General features: G+C 41.8%; 1 protein-coding gene across 2 annotated transcripts in view; it reads left to right on the top strand.

Moving 5' to 3' along the window:
• Positions 1-9,116: 9,116 nt before the first annotated feature.
• The window catches only part of slc9a7 (solute carrier family 9 member 7), a 143,929-nt gene continuing 129,027 nt past the window's right edge, over positions 9,117-24,018 (top strand). Inside the window, exon 1 of one of the 2 annotated variants that reach the window (XM_043692310.1) lies at positions 9,117-9,907. In XM_043692310.1, coding sequence (XP_043548245.1) covers positions 9,610-9,907 — 298 coding nt within the window. In that variant the 5' untranslated portion in view covers positions 9,117-9,609. The remainder of the gene's footprint in view (positions 9,908-24,018) is intronic. The other variant, XM_043692311.1, reaches the window with a different exon arrangement.

The raw sequence follows: 24,018 nt of genomic DNA, 5'->3' as shown, positions 1-24,018 counted from the left end.
AAGGAGAAATTGTTAAGGGTGAGGGCCAGTTCGGCCAAACGAATGAGTGTTGGTGGAAGGGTACTGTTGGGGATGTCGGGGGAGGAAGAAACGGAGGGCTTGGAGGCCCTGGTCATGGCAGATGGAGGTGTAGAGGAATTGGATGTCTATGGTGAAGATGAGGCTTTGGGTGCTGGGGAAACGGAAGTCTTGGAGGAGGTGGAGGGCGTGGGTGGTGTCTCGAACGTATGTGGGGGGTTCCTGGACTAGGGGGGATAGGACAGTGTCGAGGTAGGTAGATTTGAGTTCAGTGGGGCAGGAGCATGCTGAGACAATGGGTCAGCCAAGGTGGTCAGGCTTGTGGATCTTGGGAAGGAGGTAGAACCGGGCAGTGCGGGGTTCCCGGACTATGAGGTTGGAAGCTGTGGGTGGGAGATCTCCTGAGGTGATGAGGTTCTGTATGGTCTGGAAGATGATGGTTTGGTGTGGCAATCCATTTCACTGGGCTCATGACTGCCTGACCCAAGGCTGCTTTATTTGTGGGCACCCTCTTTGTTGGGCCTCTAATTGCCCTAAAGGGGCAACAAGGGGGAACCAAGGAAGTACTTGTGGAAGCTACCCTCAGCACCTCTATGACAACTGGGGGAAACCCTCTGATAACAGTCATCCTCCACCACAAGCAAGAGGCAGAGGACAAATCACCAATTTTTCACAAAATAATCCCTTTTCCCAATGACTAAATAATTTTCTTTTATGCTCTGTGTCTTCCAAGCAGGAGCCCACAGTCTTACTTAAAATTAACAGCAGATGGTACCCCTTTCTGATTGACACAGGGGCCTCAATGTCTTCTGTGAAATCTGACATGAATCTTCCAATGTCAAAGGAGACAAAGAAATTATTTGGTTTTCAAGGAGAAAGCCACAGGTATCCACTTTCTGATCCAGTTCCTGTCAATTTTCAGGGCTATTCCCTGGATCATTGCTTTGTGATCACAACCACGTTATCCTTCAGTCTAATGGGATGAGATCTGCTGTGTGCCTTTCAAGTTAAACTTGCCTGCTCCCCTGATGGTGTCCAACTTGACTCTAACTCAGTTGAACGCCAACTGTATGTGTCCACTAAACCTCAATGGTGGTCACTCGATCTTACCCCTCAAGGGTCTGGAAGTCACATCACCCTTGTTTATGATCGGACAGGCTAAGACAAATCCTTTGAAGACTTCTTTGCAGACTTAATTGGAACTGAATGGACTGTACAGATTTTGGCTCGGGTCACCAGCCCAGAAGGCGAAGCAGATTTTGTTCAAATACCCTCTCACCTGTGGAAACAAGCGGCCACTTCAGCCCCTCACATCACTCGTAACCCGCTTCATCATGCTTTGGACATGGGCTCTATGGTCCGCGGTGTGGTTACCAGGCCTGACCCACACTGCTACCAGCTGCAAACATTCCATATCCTCTACTGTCCAACTCCTAACTCTCACAATGCCACACTCCAGCACCATGAAAGTTGGGATATCCTTGATTTAGTCCACCCTGATGTATGGGCCGAAGCATCCTCCAATGTTGGACTCACAAATTGCGAAATCATTCACGTTGCCTTAAAACCAAATGCTATTCTGCCCTATCCATCCACTAATACCCACTGAAACAACAAGCAATACCAAGCCTTACTGCTCTAATTGATTACTTTCTCCATCAAGACATTCTGTTCCCTTGTCAATCACCCTGTAACATTCTAATACGGCTATAAAGCCTGCCAAGCCAGACCAATATAGAGTGGTTCAAGATCTAAGAGCTATCAATGCCATTGTCCAGCCTCTTCATGTCCAGGTCCCAAATCCAGCTCATATTTTAGCCTCGGTACTATCAGGTGCATACCAATCATTACCAACTCCTCTCCTGTCATCCAATTTTCATTCTTATTTATTTAATCATATCCCATTACTTGCAATTCCTCCTCTCCCACTTCCACACAGTTAATTTGATAACCCTCAAGGTTCAGTCATGGATCTCTCTTATTTCTCATCTAAATCATCTCTGTGAGATCATCCTCCATGACACTATTCAAAGGCACTGTGTTAGTTCTACATGTAGCTCATTGCTATCTCTCTTACTTCCTCCACTATTGCTAAATTATAAGAATGCATATCTGATATCCTGTATTGGATGTGAGATTTTCTCCCATTAAATATTAGGAATTTTTAAAATTCCTCTTTATTGTCCATACAGAAATTATTTGCATTTATTCAAAAATTACGTGGAAATGAATAATAAAATAAAAAGAAAGAAATTGACCATATCAGAGTTCTAACTTTAAATAAGATGTACTAAAAACTATTTCAATGCATTAACATAATCACTCCCATCACAAATGCATATTCTGATCCATTCTTATGAAGAAGATTGAAGGCTATCGACTCAATCCTTCTCTCCGGCAACACTAAGCCAGACTGCTTGATACCTTGGTGTCACACTTGACCCCAAGATAGTCTTCCTTTCACACGTTTCATGGCAGTTCTACTATTGCATATCTCCATCTCTGTCCAACACCCCCAACTTCACCCTTGTCTGAGCTCATCTCCTACTGAGACCTTCATTCTTGCCTTTGTTATCTCTCGACTTGACTCTAGGCTAAATACTTCTAGCAGGTTTCCCACATTCTATCTTCTGTATATTTGAGGTCATTTAAAAATCTGCTCCTCGCAAACAAGACTTAATCTTGACAAACTTACATTTAATGTTTGCTGAATTACACTGGCTCCCAAACAAGCTCAACATTATCGTTAAAATTTTCATCTTGTTTTTAGTTTCCTCTATGGTCTCAGCCCACCCTACCTCTGTAATCTCCTCCATGCCAGAACCCTCTGAGAGAGTTGCATTTAGAGTCATAGATTCATAGAGATGTCCAGCATGGAAACAGACCCTTTGGTCCAACCCGTCCAGTTATCCCAGCCCAATCTAGTTGCACCTGCCAGCACCAAGCCCATATCCCCCCAAACCCTTCCTACTCATATACCCATCCAAATGCCTCTTAAATGTTGCAATTGTACCAGCCTCCACCACATCCTCTGGCAGCTCATTCCATACATGTACCACCTCTGTGTGAAAATGTTGCCCCTTAGGTCTCTTTGACACCTTTCCTCTCTCACCCTAAACCTATGCCCTCTAGTCCTGGTCTCCCCGACCCCAGGGAAAAGACTTTGCCTATTTACTCTATCCATGCCCCTCATAATTTTGTAAACCTCTCCTCTGGCAGCTCATTCCATACACGCACCACCCTCTGCGTGAAAAAGTTGCCCCGTAGGTCTCTCTTATATCTTTCCCCTCTCACTAAACCTATGCCCTCTAGTTCGCCCACCTCAGGGAAAAGACCTTGTCTATTTATCCTATCCATGCCCCTCATGATTTTATAAATCTTTATGAGGTCACCCTTCAGCCTCCGATGCTCCAGGGAAAACAGCCCTAGCCTATTCAGCCTCTCGCTATAGCTCAAATCCTCCAACCCTGGCAACATCCTTGTAAATCTTTTCTGAACCCTTTCAAGTTTCACAACATCCTTCCTACAGCAGGGAGACTAGAACTGCACACAATATTCTAAAAGTGGCCTAATCAATGTCCCGAACTACCGCAACCTGACCTGTCAAGTGCTATACTCAATGCACTGACTAACAAAGGCAAGCGTGCCAATGCCTTTTCCTTAGCCTATCTACCTGCAACTCCATCTTCAAGGAGCTATGAACCTGCACTCCAAAGTCTCTTTGTTCAGCAACACTCCCTAGAAAGTGTATAATTCCTGCCCTGATTTGACTTGCAGCACTTTACATTTATCTGAATTAAACTCCATCTCCCACTCCTCAGCCCATTGGCCTATCTGATCAAGATCCTGTTGTAATCTGAGGTAACCCTCTTTGCTGTCCACTATACCTCTCTCTTGAGCATCTCTGATTTTAATTGCTCCAGCATTGGTGGCCGTAGTTGATGTGGTCTCGTCCCTATGCTCTGGAATTCACACCCAAAAACCTTTTATTCTCTTAAAATATTTCATTAAACTTACCTTCTTGAGCAATTTTTTTGCCCATCAACTCAATATTTCCTGTGTGGCCCAGTGTCATATTTTGTACTGAGATGCCTTGTTACATTAAAGTGTTGCTATCCAATATAAGTAGTTATTGTGGATGACTGCAGTGAATATAAGTGGTCCCAGAACAAGAATCTATAGATGGAGATCTGTTTATCTCTTTGGTGTCTAATGACCAGTCTAAGATAAGCCTTCAATTCCTATTCACTATTTCCTATCAAGGTAAATTGCTGCCCTCTCCGCTCCAATGCTGGCTCATCATATATCTCTTAATCCTTTGCAGTAGTCTCCTGTATGGTACCTGATCAAAGCTTTTCTGAAAGTTTCAGTGAACCACAGCCAGAGCATTTCTCACATTCACTATATCTATCACTTCTCAATGAATTCTTCTCAGGTTAATTCAGCATATTCTTCCTTCCTGAAATCCATACTGGAGTCTTCCATTTATTTTCTCTACGTTCAGATATTGAGTTATTACATTTCTAGTAATGGTTAGACCATAAGACAGAACAGCAGAAATGGGCCATTCAGCCCATCAAGTCTACTCCACTATTCAGTGAGATCATGACTAATCTAGTAATCTTCAAGTCAAGTTTCTGCATTTCATGATACTCCTTTATTCCTTACTGATTTGAAATCTGTCCAACTCAACCTTGAATATAATTAACACAACTTTGACAGCTCACTGTGTTAAAGGATTCTACAAATTCATTACACTCTGAGAGAAGAAATTTCTTCTCATTTCTGCCTTTTATGGGCAACCCCTTATTCTAAGATCATGCTACCTGGTTCTAGACTCTCCCAAAAGAAGGAACAACCATTCCCCATCTAATCTATCAAGTCCTCTCAGAATCTTGTATGTTTCACAGAGTCATAGAGATGTACAGCACGGAAACAGACCCTTCGGTCCAACTCATTCATGCTGACCAGATATCCTAAATTAATCTAGTCCCATTTGCTAGCACTTGGCCCATATCCCGCTAAACCCTTCCAATTCATATACCCATCCAGGTGACTTTTAAATGTAATTGTACCAGCCTCCACGACTTCCTCTGGCAGCTTATTCCATACATGCACCACTCTCTGCATGAAAATGTTGCCCCTTAGGTCCCTTTTAAATTTCCCTCTCACCTTAAACCTATGCCCTCTAGTTCTGCTCTCCCCCATTCCAAGGAAAAGACCTTGTCTATTTACCCTATCCATGTCCCTCATGATTTTATAAACTCCTATCAAGTCACCCCTGAGCCTCTGATGCTCCAGGGAAAACAGCGCCAGACTATTCAGCCTCTCCCTGTAGCTCAAACCCTCCAACCCTGATAACATCCTTGTAAATCTTTTCTGAACCTTGCAAGTTTCACAACATCCTCCCTGTAGGTCTTCCCTCATTCTTGTAAACTCCAGTGAGTACAAGTCCAACCTATTCATGCTGGGGTGTGAGCTGTGCAAGAATTGAGGCCAGGAGTAGTATGGATGCCAGTGATTTCTGTTCCTGTCCTTGTTGGCAGATGGTGGTGTTCGTATGGAGTGAATATTGAAAGTGGTTGACGCGGTGCCAATTTAATAAACTTATTTATTTTACTTTGGTTGCTTCTGGAATGTTGTTAGACATGCACATGCTCGGAGATCCAAGATGGCGGCGACTCAGCAAGTCTGAGTCTCTAGTGCTCCTCCCAAGACCTAGGCAAAGTGGGCCACCCTCCCCCACCACACTCACCAAATCAACTAAAAATAGTTTTTATTTAATGTAATTAGTGGTTTAGTACTAAATTTATACAGTTCAGTCTCCTGTAAAAATGACTAGGGGGAAAAGACCCTGCAGTTCTCAGCAGGCAGCAGCCCCTCCCCCACCCTCTCCAGCTGCAGCAGAGACGTCCGCAGCCGCCCCGGGGGACTTACCTACGTTGGCGAGCCTCGTGGAAATAATTTCCAAACTCGACGCGAAGATCGATGCTTTCACAGAAGAGTCCAGAAGTCGGTGGAATTAACTCTTGGCCGCGCTACAAAAGCATGGCCGAGACATCGAAGAAATTGAATGCCGAGTCAGAGGGACAGAGCTAAAGGCCGCGACCCCCGAAGCCATTGCAGAATCAGCCGTGGATCGGGTCCAGACTCTCGAGCAGTAAGTCTGGACCTTAGAGAACCACACTGATGACCTCGAGAATTTACAAGATTCCTTGAACAGTGATTTCCACAGTTATTGAATCTGAAGGCTGGATCAGGCCAGGTAAGGGTAGAATGGGCCTAACGGGTCGCAATACGCGGGCCCGGCTCGAACCAGCGCTCTCGCCCGGTCCTGTTCCGACTGCAGAGCTATAAGGTGAGGCAGATGCTTTTGAAAGCCTCCAGAAATCTTGGGAAAGATCCACAAGCCATGATTCATAAAGGATCCAAGATTATGTTATTTCAGGACTTTTCCCCAGCTTTGGTTCGAGAGAGGAAGGCCTTTGATGAAGCAAAGAAATGTTTAAGGGATTTAAACATTCAATACTCTTTGCGCTACCCAGCTATACTATGCTTTAGCCATGAATTAACTTTGAATCACCGGAGAAGGCCAAGGAACTTTTGGACTCTCGTGGACAAACTATAAGAGTTAATTGATGTTGTTTTGCCCTACCCCCATCTCAGTCTACCCCCCTTTTTTTTCCTTTTATTATCTTACTGTTTAATATTATCCCCAGGGGGGTGGGAAGAAGGACTTATTTATTCATCCTTTAAGCGGGGTTGTTTTCCCCTGTTATTTTGTATTAATATATTTAATTATTATTTGCTGAGACTGTAATTTTATAGTCATATATGTTCATATATGGTATTAACATTACCAAATATATCCAGGTGTTGGTATGGGTGGGGGGATAAGGTACTCACTGTTCGTTCTAGTTCAGTAGTATACTTGAATTTTCTTTATCCTATCGTGGGGTCCCTGGGTCAAGGGTGGAGCACTGGTTGGGAGAGGATATGATGGGTTTTTTGGAAAGGAAGTCTTGCCCCCTGGGAATAAGGGGGAGGATCTCCATTTAAATACTTTTTATACTTTTTTTTATTATTTAGAAATCTTTTTATTATATTGATCTGAATGTACTAAAGAGCTTTTATTTTTGTGAATTTTATATGCTCTATGCTCGGGATGTTTTGGATAAATACAGGTTTTGTTGTGATCTGATGTTAACACATTCCGAGCATGTGAATTTATGTGTTATCCATTGGATTTTTTTTCTCTTGAATAATGTAAGAATTTTAATGGTACACTCTGGTTAGTTGTAAGTTAGATGAGTAGTTAGTTAAGTTTTGTCTTTTTTTCTCTTGGTATTTCTGTTTCCTTGTTTGATAGATTTTGGTGATCATTTATTTAAGATTTAACTGTATATCAATGTTTATACTTGGGTTTTTTTTAGGTTTCTTTTGTAAATTTGTGGAAAAATTTTTTTTAAAAAAAGGAAAAAAAGACATGCACATGCTAAGCTAAGTAGAGAGTAACCTATCCATGACTTGTGCGTTGTAGGTGATGGAGAAACATTGATGAGTCAGGAGGTGAGTTACTCACTACAGATTTCCCAGCCCCTGACCTGCTCTTGTAGCTAATGTATTTATATGGCTAAACCAGTTCAGCTTCTGGTCAATGGTGTTGATTGTGGTGGATTGAGCGATAGTAACACCATTGAACATCAAGGATGATGGCAAGCAACAACAGCAGTAGCAGCAGTTCAACTTCTTGTTTGAATCCCTGAAAGGTTTGGCCTGTCCTTTAATCTGTAACCAACCACCCCAACTTCCAATCCTCTGAAATCTCCTATTTCTGCCTTTGTCGACCACATTGGCACCCATACTATATCATCTCCTCCCTCAGTACAAGAGCACGTGCCCCCACAGAAGCCTTTCTGCATTGTCACCTTTAACACCCTCCTTAACATCCATCATTTTGAGTAGTTTGTCATTTTTTCACACAGAGAGTGGTGTGTATGGAGTAGGAAATGTGTTGCTGGAAAAGCGCAGCAGGTCAGGCAGCATCCAGGGAACAGGAGAATCGACGTTTCGGGCATAAGAGTAAGCTGCCAAAGGAAGTCGTGGACGCCATTACAATTATAACATTTAAAAGGCATCTGGATGGGTATATGAATAGGAATGGTTTAGAGCAATATGGGCCAAATGCTGGCAAACTGGACTAGATTAATTTAGGATACTTTGAGGAAAAGTGAGGTCTGCAGATGCTGGAGATCAGAGCTGAAAATGTGTTGCTGGAAAAGCGCAGCAGGTCAGGCAGCATCCAGGGAACAGGAGAATCGACGTTTCGGGCATAAGCCCTTCCTGAAGAAGGGCTTATGCCCGAAACGTCGATTCTCCTGTTCCCTGGATGCTGCCTAATTTAGGATACTGGTCAGCATGGACGAGTTGGACTGAAGGGTCTGTCTCTCTATGTACATCTCTATGATCTTGCTTATTTTCTTTTGTCTTTGTCGATTTTCACCTGTTCCTGCCTGTGACTAGTCCAGATGCATTTTCTTAGATCAGAAACTATATCGATATTACAGGCACTATCTAAGTGAAAATCAGGGATGCAGGGCTGTATGGCAGGACAGTTGTCTACCTGATGAAGGAGCGCCACACCGAAAGCTAGTGCTTCCAATTGAACTTTAACCTGGTATTGTGTGATTTGTACACCCTAGTCCAACACCGGCATCTCCAAATCATGTCTACTAGATGTGGAAGGATCCTTTAGGGCCTTGGACGGAGGTGAGGGGATAGTGCGGACGCAGGTTTTACAACTAATGCGGTGGGAAAGGAAGGTTTCGGGAATGGAGGGGTGGAGAGGGCGTGCACCTAATGAGGGAGTCGCCGAGTTATGATGAACAGCTATCAAACGGAAACTTTAATTCAACTTTCTCCCCTCATGCTGCCTGATCTGCCCAGTATTATGTGCTTTTATTTCAGATTTTAAACTTCTGCAATACTCTGCTTTTGCTTTGCAAAAAAAATCTATAAAATCCAAACCTGGATTCATGACAACTGTTCATGAGGATCACCTGCCCTGTCAGACTGGAAGCAAATGTTCCCTTAGATGATGATTTTTTTGAAAAAAAAGTTACAAAAAGATTTGTAATTTGGAGACATTAAGTCTAGCGCAACCAAAAAAAACTTGTGTAGCACCTTTCAAGTCCTCGAGATTGACCCGAGCATACTCCAGTCGGAGGTACATTGTGAATGTTGTTGTTGTAGTGAAGGAAACGCGTCAGCCAGTTTGTGCACAGTAAGCTCCCGCAAATAATCATGTGAAAATGAGCAATTTTTCTTGCAATGTTGATTGAGCGAAAAATGTTAGCTAAGACACTTATTTGAAATAGTGTTATGGACAGCGTGGTGGTATTCCTGCTGCAAAAATAAACATGAAGAGCTTTAGTGAACATTAGCAACAGGAAAAGCGTTGTGCCTTTAAGTACGAGGCGGAGTGCGTATCGGAGAGTCCCGCCCCTTCCCTTCGATCTACGCAGTATTGACAAGTGCTCGAATCACAAGAGGTTATACAGACACATACAAACAGGACAAGCTCCGGCGGCGATGGAGATTGCAAGCAGCAGTAGCGGCCGCCGCCGAGGATGGGGGGCTCCGGCCTGTGTCGTGAAGAAACCTGTGTTCGCCCTCATTTGGTTGCTAAGCGTGTGGGCTCGGCAGTGCCGGGCGGACAGCGCCATGGAGGAGATCGCTACGGAGAAAGAGGCGGAAGAAAGCCACCGGCAAGACAGCGCTAATCTGCTGCTCTTCATCCTGCTCCTGACACTCACCATCCTCACCATCTGGCTCTTCAAACACCGGCGCTTTCGGTTTCTCCACGAGACTGGGTTGGCAATGATATACGGTAAGGACACACTAATTGATCCACTTTCATGTATAAAAATAAATGCTTATGTATTTGGAACCTGGAGTCCATTGTTGCTACACGCATGTGGTAAAAAATTAGAACCTTGCGCATACAATGTATCTGTCTGAACATTCGAATATGTTGGTTTCGATTCAGACTGGAATGTCATGTTGCCATTTCAATTGTCTTTTTGTGAATTGGACTGAAACTGACGAGAGCCCGAACCTGAGCGGCTCGAGGAAGGGTGACAAGCCCCTCCCCTACTTTCCCTTGCGGCTTACAATTGGTCTATTGGGTCACAGCCGCCGCTCTGATTCGCCGCATGCCCAACGTCAATCATTTCCGCGTGCCGAGCTGGTTCCACGTTCCAAGTTGGGCCGCCCCAGTTGCTGCATCACCGTGTTGCAACCCTCTTCTTTCTTCTGTTTATTCATAGATCGTTTTTTTTTAAAAACCGACGTGGTAACTGCGCATTGATTTTTTTTCATTTGATAACTGAGCGTTGTTTTTTTTTACACGTAAGCATGAAACAATTGGTACGTTTTGCACCACAGACCCAACATAAAGGGATGGAGATTGTCTTGTCAGTCGTTTTTAGAAAAAAATTAACGTTAGACATCAGAGGATTAAGAAACTTGACACGTCTTTAGCTTCTACGTATTCCCTTTACCTATTTATTTTTCATGAGAAGACCTCAGTTTGTATTGGGCTATACATGGTTCAACGTTAGCAAATTGTAATTGGCAGGAAAACACCACTTCATGTGGAGCCCAAAAAAATCTGCTGCTCGGCTGATTCAGACCAGCAGGTTCAGTGGAGGATATCAGAAAAGCAGGCCAGAGTTAATGAGTGTGGGATTTCTGGTGATGCTGTATGTTGGAACAGAAACGCCAAGATTAATGGAATTGTGAAGCAGAGATTCAATTATTTCAATTTCTCCCAATGTGTCTCTTCCTCTCTACTATTTTACTGAAATACTAGACAGTGTAAAATAAATCCTAGGAATAAAAGCAGAACCACCAACACTAGATAGAGACCTTTCATAGAGCGGATCAGTTGGTGGCATTTGGGTAGGAGGGTTGTGGGCTGGGGAGCTACAACCAGACATGATTCTGGCTGTTACTCGAGTGCACAAATAGAGCAAAGCATTGCAGAGGGGCTGTTTTTAAGTTGATATTCAGTCAAGGTAGTCTTGAAAGATTCCATGTAAGAAAACAATATTATTACAATTGCTTGGCCAACATCCCTCCTTCAATCTCTACCACCAACAAAACAGATGGATGAGCCAGTCATTGCATTATCTACTGGCACCAAATCACTGCAGTGCACTCCAACATCTGCATTCCAAAAAAAATTAATTATGTGAAGTGTTTTGAGGTGATTAAATGCGATGAAACACTAAGGAAAGTTGTTTTATTTTGAAATTGCATTCTTTTTTGGCTCCAATCACGTTCTTGAGTGCATAGTTTAGGAAGTAGCAGGTTACCAACCAGCTTCATGTGCCAATTTTGCATGATTGGGATACATGGTAGGAATGTTGACGTGTTATTGTGTGCATCCTTTTTTTTCTTGTAAACTGCATTTAAGGAATTAAACGAATGTCTATGTTTAAAAGAAACATTTTAGGTAAATGAACGTTTGACTGGAATGAGACAAATGAGACCAAGACCATCTTCACTTTGTGAAAGTGGGTAGATTACTCATGTTTTAAGGGAGTTCGCAAGTAATGTGGTGGCTTGAAAGGCCACTTTCTATACTGCAAAGCTTCAGGATTCCATACTTTGGTGAGATTTATGCTTTGGGTATAACAACAAAAATTTTAAGTATGCAGTGGCATATGATGATCTGTTCGTAGAGAATGCTGTCATTCTTTACACAAATTGGGATGCCTACACATTTTCTTCGAAAGAAACTGGTGTCATGCAGCAGTTTTTTTTGTATTTCATAAAAGTTACACTATTGAATCTGAGGATGTACTATTCCAGTGTACAACTGCATAACAGGTGCATGTGATGTTCCTGTGCAGCAAATAGACCAAGCAATTAATCAGTGTAGTGCTGTTTAGCTGTTTATTGTTCTGCGAGATTTCCTTCTACATTTGGATAGTTTGGCTGAATCAAGAGTGATTCATTGACTGCCATATGTACCTTTCTCTTTCTCTTTAATGTTAGTCTGAGAATGCATATTTTTTCCTTGGGCATATTTCCTGTTGCAAGAATTGGAAACAAATGATCTACGTTTATATACACTGTTAATGTTTGATGTGATGATCTGTTATGCACCTGTCACTGTGCTGTGAACTCTGCAAAATAACGTTGTAGTTGACAAGCAACAAGTTAGCTGAGAATAGTTAGAAATAGGAGAGCTACCTCATACATGAGAGGGTAGTTGAAACCTCTCACCTTCAAAATGTACATGGATGAACTTTTGAGTATCATAACATTTTGAGGCTATGGGCCTAGTGCTGGAGGTGGGTCTTGTGTACATTTAGTGCGGCCTTGGCTGTACAGACCCAATGGGCTGAATGACCGCTTCCGTACTGTATGATCGCCCTTGGTGTTGCTGTTGGGGAATTGGAGAATGATGCAGTATTTTTTTTAAAAAAAGAGCATTTTAGAACATTTTTCAGCAAAATGTTACTTGTGAATATCAAGTATGCTTTATACTCAGGTTGCTTTGCAGGTAATTAAACACACTACCTTGAAAAGCAAAATGGAGACATCTGCTCCCTTTTTTTGCGGATGGAAAATGTATATGTTGTGGCTATTAAATCTGGGTTTAATCATGGACCAGTTTTAACATGGTTTGACAGATCTGCTAATAAGATCATGTGTGGAATCACTATGTTGGAGGGAGGGGAAACTGAGACACTGTATTTAAATACTTGTCCAATTATAGTGGAAAGCTAGAAGGTAGTAAAGTGAGGTTTAGCTGATTGTAAAAATCCATATTTAAAAATAATCTTGAGTCTTGCCTTTAACTCTCAGGCTACCAGTGTGGAGTTTTTGATTTTTTTTGTCATGTGGTTTATTGCAGCTGTTGATTTAGCTTGCACTTTCTCCTGTGTGAAACTAACTTTCATCACTAGTCTGATGCATGTAACTTTGCTTATGTTAGGATAAAACTGTCTCTGATGTGACATTGAAATCTAATGCAATATGATCTATGGAGCTTTGTAATGTATTGAGAGCAGATTATCCAAACTATGATATTGTTTGGCATCTGTTTAGTCTGATTATACTTCTGGGAAGTATTTTAAGACGTCTTAACATATGAAAGGTGCTATTTAATTAGAAGCTGAAATTGGTAGTTACCTACGTAATGGCCCGAACATGGTCAAAATTTATGGTGATTGGTAAACCAAATTATGTTGTATTGAGGGATTTTCTGTGGATTTCTCTTTTTTTTGTGGTGGTAATGGAGTACATGGAGACTATAATGTTTCTTTCTTAAATAAAACCTGCCATTTAGTGGCTTTATTCATAAATTTAATACTCATTGTATTATATATACCTCCCTACTGGACTATTCATTTCTTTAAATTTTTTTTAACATTTTGTGAAAACTGAGGATGTAGAGAAAGTGGTACTTCACAGTATTAAAGCTTTAGTAGAACTGATCAAAGGTCCTGACACTGGACTTAAGGGGCACCGTTACTTGGTTGGGTCAGGGTGTGGATTCTTGGAGCTGAGGGTATTGCCAGCAGATGTTCTTGCATTCTGCATGCACTAAAATTTAGAGAAACTGAAGACAGCAGTTGGAGAAATATTTAGGTTTCTTTTTACTTGTGGATTTTTGAAGTCTGCAAGCAATGAAGAGGAAGAAGCCATTTATCTGACTGCATTAACAGGACCGTGGATGGTTTGTGTAAACTTTTCAGATATTTGGAAATAGCCAGTCTTTCTGTCAATTAAAAACATTTCCAGAATTACTTCAGGTGGGGTGGAAGTGTGGAGGTGGGAATATCTTTACCAAGATATTTGTTGCTTGGTCCCTTTAATTTAAGAAGTTGAACTTCATTGGATTAGCAACAACAACTTGTATTGACAAAGTACTTTTAAATATAGTGAAATACACCCAAGGAACTTCACAACAGGGTAATTCAGACAAAGCTTGATACCCAGCCACAGGATATTATGACAGATGACCAAATGCTTGGCCAAGGACGATGTTTTAAGAAGCAACTTGGAGGAGCGTCGGTATGGGAAGAAATTCTGGAATTGAATGCCAATGGTGGACCAATGGAAATTGAAGATCCGGAATGCAGAGGTCCCTCTAGAGTAGTATATTTAGGAAAGTTCACAACTGTAGATGTTTTGAGGCCATTGACCTATTTGAATTCCTGGATAAAATTATTATATTCTCATTTTTCGTGTCTACAAGCATTTGTACTCAGCCTCTGTTACTTTCTAATCAACAACAAATAACTGGAATTTCACTCCTCTGCAATGACTGTATGAACAAAATCTTATGAAAATACTGTTTTAAGTTGTCATCCATACAGGGAGCCTCCCTATCTCTCTCTTTTTAGATGTTCACTTTTTTTGTCCAAAGAGCAATTATTTGCAGCAGGGTGGCTCGATGGTCAGCATTCTAGCATCACAATGCCAGGGACCTAGGGTCATTTACAGCCATGGGTGACTGTCTGTTTAAGCAGAGTTTTCATTTTATTAGATTAGACACTCTGTTTCCTCCCACAGTCCAAAAAAGGCTAGGTGGATTGGCCATGCTAACTTGCCCATAGTGTCCAGAGATGTGTAATTTAGGTGGATTAGTCATGGGAAATGCAGGGTTACAAGGATAGGGTGGTGTGTGTGGGGCTGGGTGAGATGCTGTTCAGAGGCTTGGTGTGAATTTGATGGGCCGAATGGCCTGCTTCCACGCTGTAGGATTCTGTTTTTTTTATTATTTTAAAAAAAATTCTGGAATCCTGCATAAATTTATTGCAGTCAAATTAATTTTGAATACAGACAAATGGAAGTATCATCAGGCAATATCCGTTATCTATTCCCTGGAGAAATAACGTTTCAAAATTTTAAATGAGTAAAAGCTGCCACTGTTCTGTAATCAATACTATCAATCATTTTTATGTAATTTGTTTTTATGAGTTAGTATCTCACTCACTCACACACACTCGTCCAGGATTGCAGTCAATTAAATTAAATCTTTGTTGTACATCATGGGCAGCCGTTCCAATAACACCTATTTTGCATCATCGTTTCAAGATGAATTTCAAGCCCACTGTTCACTTTTAAAAGGAATCTTACAGATGAATGTTGACGTTGAATAGAACTTGTAAAATGTGATTACTTTGCCTTTCTTCAAATAATTTTTTCCATGTTAGGCTGTAAGAAACTCTATTCATGTGTCCTGGAAATTATTTTATGAGCACCAAATGTTCTTGGTGACAGGATTTTCCCCTCAGTGGCAGCAGTTAGCAAAAGTATCATGGACAAACATTTTAGGGGAGAAGCAAAAAAGCAACTTGATGATTTAAATCCGTTATGTTATTTTAAAATACCTTAAGCCCTATTTTGGAAATAGGAACTTTCAATTTCTGAAAAGGTGTAGGTATATTTTGAGCATTTCCGCTGATTCATTTTTCACTTTTATTTGCTTTGACTGATGAGAGCCCATCAGGATTGGCAGCTTTCATCAGTGTTCTTATTTAGTCGCTCTCTGTCCCACTTTTACAAAACAAAAATTTCTGTCGGATGTGGATGCCCCATGGCTGGCCAGCATTATTGCCATCCCTAGTTGTCCTTGAAAGGGTAGTGGTGAACTTCCTCATTGAGTTTCTGAAGTCCATGCCTGTAGGAAGATCTGCGATGTCATTAGGGAGGTAATTCCAGAGTTTTGATCCAACAATAGTGAAGGAACACCAGTACACGTCCTAATGCAAATGGCGGGAGGCTTGGAGGGGAAATTGTGGATGCTGGTGTTTGCACGTATCTGCTGACTTTGTCCTGCTAGATGGAAGTGATTGAGTTTAGAAGCTGCCAACTAAGGAGTTTGAATTTTTGCAGTTCATCTTTTAGAAGGTACACATTGCTACTGAGCATTGGTGGTAGAGGGGGTGAATGTTTGTGGATATGGTGTCAATCCAGTGGGCTGATTTTTGTCCTGTATTGGTCAAGCTTATTGATTGTTGTTGAAGGTGCATTCACCCCAAGCAAGCAAAGAACTTTTTATCACGCTCCTGATTTATGCCTTGTCAATGGCAAACATTTACCACCTTTTGATTTCCAAGCTTCCAATTGTTGTGATTTGCTGCTTTTGAGCCACAGATTGGGATGGTAAAAAGATGCTTTGTAGCAACAAATGCAATAGATACAAAGGTTATCAGAACAGAATGAGTTGTAATTGTTTGTCACTTGGATTGCACATTTGGAGCTGATTTGAAGGGAGAAAATAACTTCAAAGTTTTGAACTGAATTTAGTCTTGGGCTCAATACCTGCTCCGATAGGTTGTGTTGCTTCAAGGTGAGAAGTCTTTGCTGCTCCTTCACATGATATCACTGAATCATTAATTAAACTGAAGAGTTGCTTTCAAAGAGTTATCCTTGGATTCAAGGGAGACTTGAAACACTGATGTTTTTATTCTGTAAAACTACTGTGGATGGATTTCATGTTGCCTAATATGGTTGGTTGAAAGCAAGGAGGAGACAACACTATTCTCAATCAGAATTTCCACGTCATCTTAGAATTTACAAAGGGATGCAACTGTGTAATATGAGAGATTTTTTTTCTTCCTGCATTTATCTTACTAAAATCCTGAGCTCTGTATTTTAAAATTGCTCTTCAAATGAGGATTTAAAAAAGCACGCAAGAAGAAACAATACTTTAGATCTAGCTTTTATTGTCACTTGTACTCAAGAATCAGAGTATATAATGTTGCCACATGTGATGCCAGCTTAGATAAAGAGGTACCCAGGTACAAAAACTTTGGTACAAAGTAGTAAAAGGAGAAACAAAGTTTTTTTTTTAAAAGTTAAGAGCTTCATAGAACAAGTAGAAAAATAAAGAAATAAGCAGGACTTTCATATTAACTATGACCTTTTAATATTATCTAGAAAAATAAAGGAGTAAAGTTGAAAGTTCAACAGCCTTTCTTGAGTGCTTCGCCATGTTATGGTAGTTATGTCAACAAAAGAGGTTATGGCACATATTGATATTGAATCATGTCTATATTATAAGAGTCAAATCATCATTGTGAGTAGAGCAAGAGTGTGGCGTATTAATTAGCACAATATCAGTTTGCATTTGTACAGCTCCTTTATAACAACTTCTACTTCTCAAGTGGCATTAATATGGCAAACTTCCCAAGGTGTTTCCAGAAGCATTATCAAATTAAATTAGACACAGAACCATATGCAACCAATATTCATGCTGGTGACAGAAACTGTGGTCAGAGGAGGTTTTAAAGAGCATCATAAAGAAAGTAAAGAGATTTAGGGAAGGAATTCCAGAGCTTGGGGCATGGTTGCTGATGAAGTGGTTGAAAACAAATTTACTTAAGATCTGAATTGGAGGAGCAGAGATATCTGAACGTTACAAAGAATAAAGAAAACTTACAGCCCAGGAACAGGCCTTTTGGGCCCTCCAAGCCTGAGCCTATACAAATCTACTCTCTAAACCTATTGCCCAATTTCTTAGCATCTGTATCCCTCTGCTCCCCACCTACTCATGCATCCGTCCAGACGCATCATAACTGAATCTACTGTGCCTGCCTCTGCTGGCAACACTTTCCAGGCACCTACCACCTCTGTGTAAAATACTTTCCGCATGTATCCCCCTTAAATTTTTCACCTCTCCCCTTGAACGCGTGACCTCTTGTTATTGAATCCCTCACCCTGGGAAACAGCTTATCTCTATCTACCCTGTCTCTATCCTTCATGGATTTTGTAGACCTCGATCAGGTTCCCCTCCCCCTCAATCTCCTTTTTTTTTTGCTAATGAAAACAATCCTAACCTACTCAACCTCTCTTCATAGCTAGCACCTTCCATACAAGGTTGTAAGGATGACAGAGTCACTGGTCCAGAGAGGGAGGGACAAAGTCATGGGAAGGTTTTGAAATGAGGATGAGAATTGAATATCATGTTGCTTCACTGGGAGCCAGTAGAAGTCAGCGAGCACAGGATTGATACATGAATGAGACTTGGTGTGAGTTGGATACAGGTTTTGGATGAGTTTTAAAGTGTTAAAAGGGAGACTGGCTGGAAGTTCGTTGGAATAATGAGGTCCAGAGATACCAACAGCTTGGCTCATAGTTTCAGCAGCAAATGAACTGAAACCTGAGCTCAGGCCTGTGAGTGGTGCCAATGATGCTTTGGATAAATTGAGAAATCAATGGATGAGACATGCAATGGAAATATCCATAGTATGGCATGCTGTTTTAAAAGTTTTGACATTACTGGAATAAAACTTTGCCTAAGGCTGTGCAAGTAACTGTAAAGCTACCATATCCTAGTGTGGTAGTCCTCAAAATGGGGGAGTCTTGTGCGCTGGGGGTGGGGAGAGGGTGTTGGTGAAATTATGTGAAAGTACTTACAAAACACTTCTGGTATTACAATTGGAAAAATGCTGCGACAAAGGGAAGGGTTGGACACTGGGGAAGACCAGTGAATGAGTGGTGAGGCAGGAGCGATGTGTTGAAAATGCAAGTTGTCATAATCCCAGAGGGCCATAGACTACTCTCTCATTCGAGAGAGCTAATTGTTGATGAGTTTAACCCAAGGGTCACACGGCCTTGGGTGAGGTTGAGAATAGGCAGGGCCTTCATCATAACCTCCGATCAGTAGTAGGAATTGAACTGATTATTGATGTCACTCTGGGCATTGTAGTAATCCAGCCAAATAAGCTAACCAACTCCCAGATCAATGTAAACATTATACTAAGGTTGGACGGACTCGGCAGGAAGCAACAGGAACGCCCTGTCATTGGTACCTGCACATAAACACTAGTTTTCTTTTAAAGCATTTTTAAAATACTTTATGTGCAACACCTTTTTTTGTGTTGTGATTATTGTGCTGTAGAACTGAGATAGTGGAGGCTACATGGTGACCAATGTTTTTAAAAGGAACAAAAACAGAAAATGAAACACAACTAGAGGTCATGGGACCCGGGACCCAGGATTTCTCTCCACAGATACTTCCAGACCTGCTGAGCTTTTCTAGTAATTTCTGTTTTTGCTTCTGATTTTAGAGCATCTGCAGTTCTTTTGGTTTCCATTGAAAAAGGAGCTCTTAAAAATGAGCAAAATTTGGCAAGTCAAGCACCCACAGTGATTTTTCTGCCACTGTTCACATCACAGGATATGGGTTACATACCACTGAAAGTTGACTGCTGCAGTCTGTGCAAAGTGGATATTTTGGCCAGAATTCTAAGTCTGAATTGTCATTTTTATAAATGATCTAGATGTGGGCAAAGCAGGATGGATTAGTAAATTTGCGGACAAAACTAAAGTAGGCAGATTTGTGGATAGTGCCGAAGGATATTGTGGGTCACAAAGGGACATAGGTGATAAGATGCAGAGCTGGGCTGAGAAGTGGCAAATGGAGTTTAATGCGGAAAAGTTTGATATAGTTCACTTCGGAAGAAGTAACAGGAATGCAGAGTACTGGGCTTATGGTAAAATTCTTGGCAGTGTACTTGAACAGAGAGATCTCTGCGTCCTGGTGCATAAATCCCTGGAAGTTGCCACCCAGGTTGGTAGGGTTGTTAAGAAGACATATGATGTGTTGGTGTTTTTGGTAAAGGAATTGGGTTTCAGAGCTGCAAGATCATGCAAGACACTGGTAAGGCCGCACCTGGAGTAATGGGTACAGTTCTGGTCACCACATTGTAGGAAGGATATGGAAGCTTTGGAAAGGGTTTAGAGGAGATTTACTAGAATGTTGCCTGGTATGGAAGGAAGGTCTTGCAAGTAAAGGCTGAGGGAACTGAGGCTGTTTTTGCTGGAGAGAAGAAGGTTGAGAGGTGACTTAATCGAGATGTATAATATAATCAGAGGGTTGGATAGGGTGGACAGTGAGAGATGGTGAAGGCTAACATGAGGGGGCATGGCTTTAAATTGAAGGGTGATAGATTTAGGACAGCTATCAGGGTAGTTTCTTTACTCAGGAGGGGCATGGAATGTCCTGCCTGCAACAGTAGTAGACTCGCCGACGTTAAGGACATTTAAATGGGTTTTGGATGGATATATGGATAATAATAATGGAATGGTGTAGGTTAGATGGGCATCAGATAATTTCACAGGTCGTCGCAATATCGAGGGCTGAAGTGCCTCTACTGCGCTGTTATGTTCTATGTTTTGGAAAGCAATTGGAGTCGTGTTGATGGTACTCGATCAAACTTCACAAAAAAAGTGAGCTTTTCCGGGAGGAAGATGATAGGGAAGGGGCTCAGCCATCACTTTTTGCTGCTTTAGTTATCATGATCTATCTGTAGACAAATCCTTTTTTCACAGGCAGATTGCTGTAAAGTTCAGGACTTGCAAATAGTATGTGGGAAAGTGGAAATTGTCATATTTAAGGAAATGTCTGCTATATTTTAATGTAACACTTCCTTTAAAAGTGCATGCACGCATGTTAAGATATACATTTAAATCAATTACTTTTTAAAAAATAAGTGGAGTTTAAGGTGCAAATCTAAACCTCACCTGGCACCACCATGGCACATGGGCCTCTCAACATCTGAGACAGAACGTATTAAATGGATTATCTACCTTTGGCAGAGAATTTTTCACCACCCAGCAAAGAAATACATTTTTCAATTTACGTCACATAGGCAAGCTTCTTGTCATCCAATCACTGCATCTTGATTCAGTTTGTTTCCTTTTGTTCTGCTGATTAGTATTTAGATCACATTACAGTGTGGAAACAGGCCCTTCGCCCAACAAGTCCACACCGACCTGCCGAAGCGCAACCCACCCATACCCCTACATTTACCCCTTACCTAACACTACAGGCAATTTAGCATGCCCAGTTCACCTGACCTGCACATCTTTGGATTGTGGGAGGAAACCGGAGCAGCCGGAGGAAACCCACGCAGACACGGGGAGAACGTGCAAACTCCACACAGTCAGTTGCCTGAGGCGGGAATTGAACCCGGGTCTCCGGCGCTGTGAGGCAGCAGTGCTAGCCACCGTGCCGCTACTATTTATCTTGATAGTAGCCTGCTTGCTGGGCCTCCACTTCTTTTAGAACAGGGAATCTGGGGGAGTCCCTTCTCTGGCCTTTCCAAACCCACGAGTGATGATGCTGGAACAACCTGGCTTACACTTGTGGTTATTCAACATCAGTTTCCCAGTCTGGGCCCTGCAGTTGGGATGGTTTCCCACAGGAAGGGCAAATCTAAAGCTTAACCATCTTTCAAGCAATGCCTGACCAGACCCAGGAGTAGTGCTTCTGCTAATGTCATCCATGTTGTCTGCGTATGATCTTTCATTGGTTTCATAACTGCTGTTATAGAATACTTAGAGCCAGCTAAAGTCAGGAAATGATTAACTTAATTTAAGGAGATATATTACTAGGGCTTCATCTTGCCACCAGACTGCAAGAGAGAGCAAGATCTTGTGACACTGCATCACTTCCTGTAACACATTTCTCATTAGCTAGACAGTCAGACATTTAACCCCTTAGACTACAAAAACAGCTAATTCAATGATAAAGGTTGGGGAAATTTTGTGTTTAAATTTTGTCATGCATAAGTCACTTTTTAATGTCAGCTGAGAAATCTGTTTTCCTGAAACCCTCAAGGTCAGCAAAGCAAGTTTTAATTGGGGCTTCCAAATTGTGCTTATTTTCTTGGAATTTTTCAAAAAATTTTCAACATGTTCAAAAATAAGTAAATTAATTCAGAAATTGACATGTTTATGCCAATCAAGGTAGTAACTTGTCCAGTATAATCATCTCAAGTAATTTCCAGTGATTGAAGTCCAGCTACTTTCAGATGGAGAATTAAATTTTTTATGAAGTCTGTTTTCAGCTTTAGTGTAAACAGTATCAGAGTTTTACTCTTAAAGATAACAGGGATTACTTTTTAAGAAAGGAAAAAGTACGCCATTATGTTTGTGCTCTTCCATAGAAGGCTGTACATTAGAATGGAATTTGACTTTTGGAAGCAACGTACCACCTTGCCTAATATTTTCCCTCTGCCTCTCTTGCGCACTCCAACGTCTTGCTGTTCTACACATGGTACAAATCTTCAACAGTAAGCTAACAACTATTTCTCAGCACGGTGGCACAGTGGTTAGCACTGCTGCCTCACAGTGCCAGAAACCCAGGTTCAATTCCCGCATCAAGCAACTGACTGTGTGGAGTTTGCACGTTCTCCCAGTGTCTGCGTGGGTTTCCCTTGGGTGCTCCGGTTTCCTCCCACAATCCAAAAATGTGCAGGTTAGGTGAATTGGCCATGCTAAATTGCCCGTAGTGTTAGGTGAAGGGGTAAATATAGGGGAATGGGTCTGGGTGGGTTGCTCTTCGGAGGGTCAGTGTGGACTTGTTGGGCCGAAGGGCCTGTTTCCACACTGTAAGTAATCTAATCTAATCTCCGGCCTGGGTGTTGCTACAGTGCAATGCTTCAAGAAGGCTACCAGCAAACCCCACTTGCCCTACCTGTAGGCCTTGCAGATCCAGCATTGTCTGATGGCTGATTTTTGCTCAAGAGGTGCTAATAACACCACTGTTGTGTGTTCAATCCTCAATGTTGGCTTCCACCACAGATTTTTAGTTCTGAGGAAGTGATAATATCACTAGACTATTAATCCAGAGATTCGGTAATCTTCGAGGGACGAAAGTTTGAATCCTAACATGGCAGATGGCAGAATGTGAATTCACCAACATTTTGGATTGTTTTGTCACGTCAATACCCACAACACTGACGTGGAAGAAAGTCATCCTCCATTCTAAGGGACTGATGAAGAAGCGAAAACACAACTATATGCAACACTTTATATTGTGTATGTTACACAGTAATACAAACGTTAGGTGCTGTGAGACTGGGTACGTTACTGGGGATTTCTGATTATAATTTTGAAAAGAGTTCTTTCAGCCGAAAAAGTTGCAGAACAAGTTTATTCATCCTGTTACAATTTGAGCCAGTCAGACTAAACCTGCTGTGCTGTTCATTTGTTTCTTTTGCCATTTCCAAAAGGGGGCAAAAAGTTGGTTCCTGACTGAGCAAGATTGGGTGCATCAACAAAGAAGAAAATTCTGTCCTTGACTAAGACGAATGTTTGTATATTTCCCTAATCCATTTGATACAGTCTGACTGGACTTGCAATAGACACCAAATAACAAACCCAAACATCCAGCTCAGCACATACGTTGAGGGGAAAGTCATTTTTTTGTTTTAATGCTAAGTACTTTTGAAAAGGGAACACTTAAAGTTGGCACATACAGTCATAGAGATGTACAACATGGAAACAGACCGTTCGGTCCAATCCGTCCATGCCGACCAGATATCCCAACCCAATCCAGTCCCACCTGCCAGCACCCGGCCCATATCCCACCAAACCCTTCCTATTTATATACCCATCCAAATGCCTCTTCAATGTTGCAATTGACCCAGCCTCCACCACTTCCTCTGGCAACTCATTTCATACCCGTACCACTCTCTTGTGTGAAAAAGTTGCCCCGTAGGTCTCTTTTATATCTTTCCCCTCTCACCCTAAACCTATGCCTTCTAGTTCTGGACTCCCTGAACCCAGGGAAAAAACTGTCTATTTATCCTATCCATGCCTCTCATAATTTTGTAAACCTCTACAAGGTTATCCCTCAGCCTCCGACACTCCATGGAAAACAGCCCCAGCCTGTTCAGCTTCTCCCTATAGCTCAAATCCTCCAACTCTGGCAACATCCTTCTAAATCTTTTCTGAACCCTTTCAAGTTTCACAACATCTTTCCGATAGGAAGGAGACCAGAAATGCACCCAATATTCCAACAGTGGCCTAACCAATGTCCTGTAGAGCCGCAACATGACCTCCCAACTCCTGTACTCAATACTCTGACCAATAAAGGAAAGCATACCAAACGCCTTCTTCACTATCCTATCTACCTGCAACTCCACTTTCAAGGAGCTATGAACCTGCACTCCAAGGTCTCTT

This window comes from Chiloscyllium plagiosum, chromosome 6 (assembly GCF_004010195.1).
Source record: "Chiloscyllium plagiosum isolate BGI_BamShark_2017 chromosome 6, ASM401019v2, whole genome shotgun sequence".
Classification (NCBI taxonomy): domain Eukaryota; kingdom Metazoa; phylum Chordata; class Chondrichthyes; order Orectolobiformes; family Hemiscylliidae; genus Chiloscyllium; species Chiloscyllium plagiosum.
The sequence above is the reverse complement of the archived record's forward strand: the minus strand, read 5'-3'. Positions and strand labels throughout refer to the sequence as shown.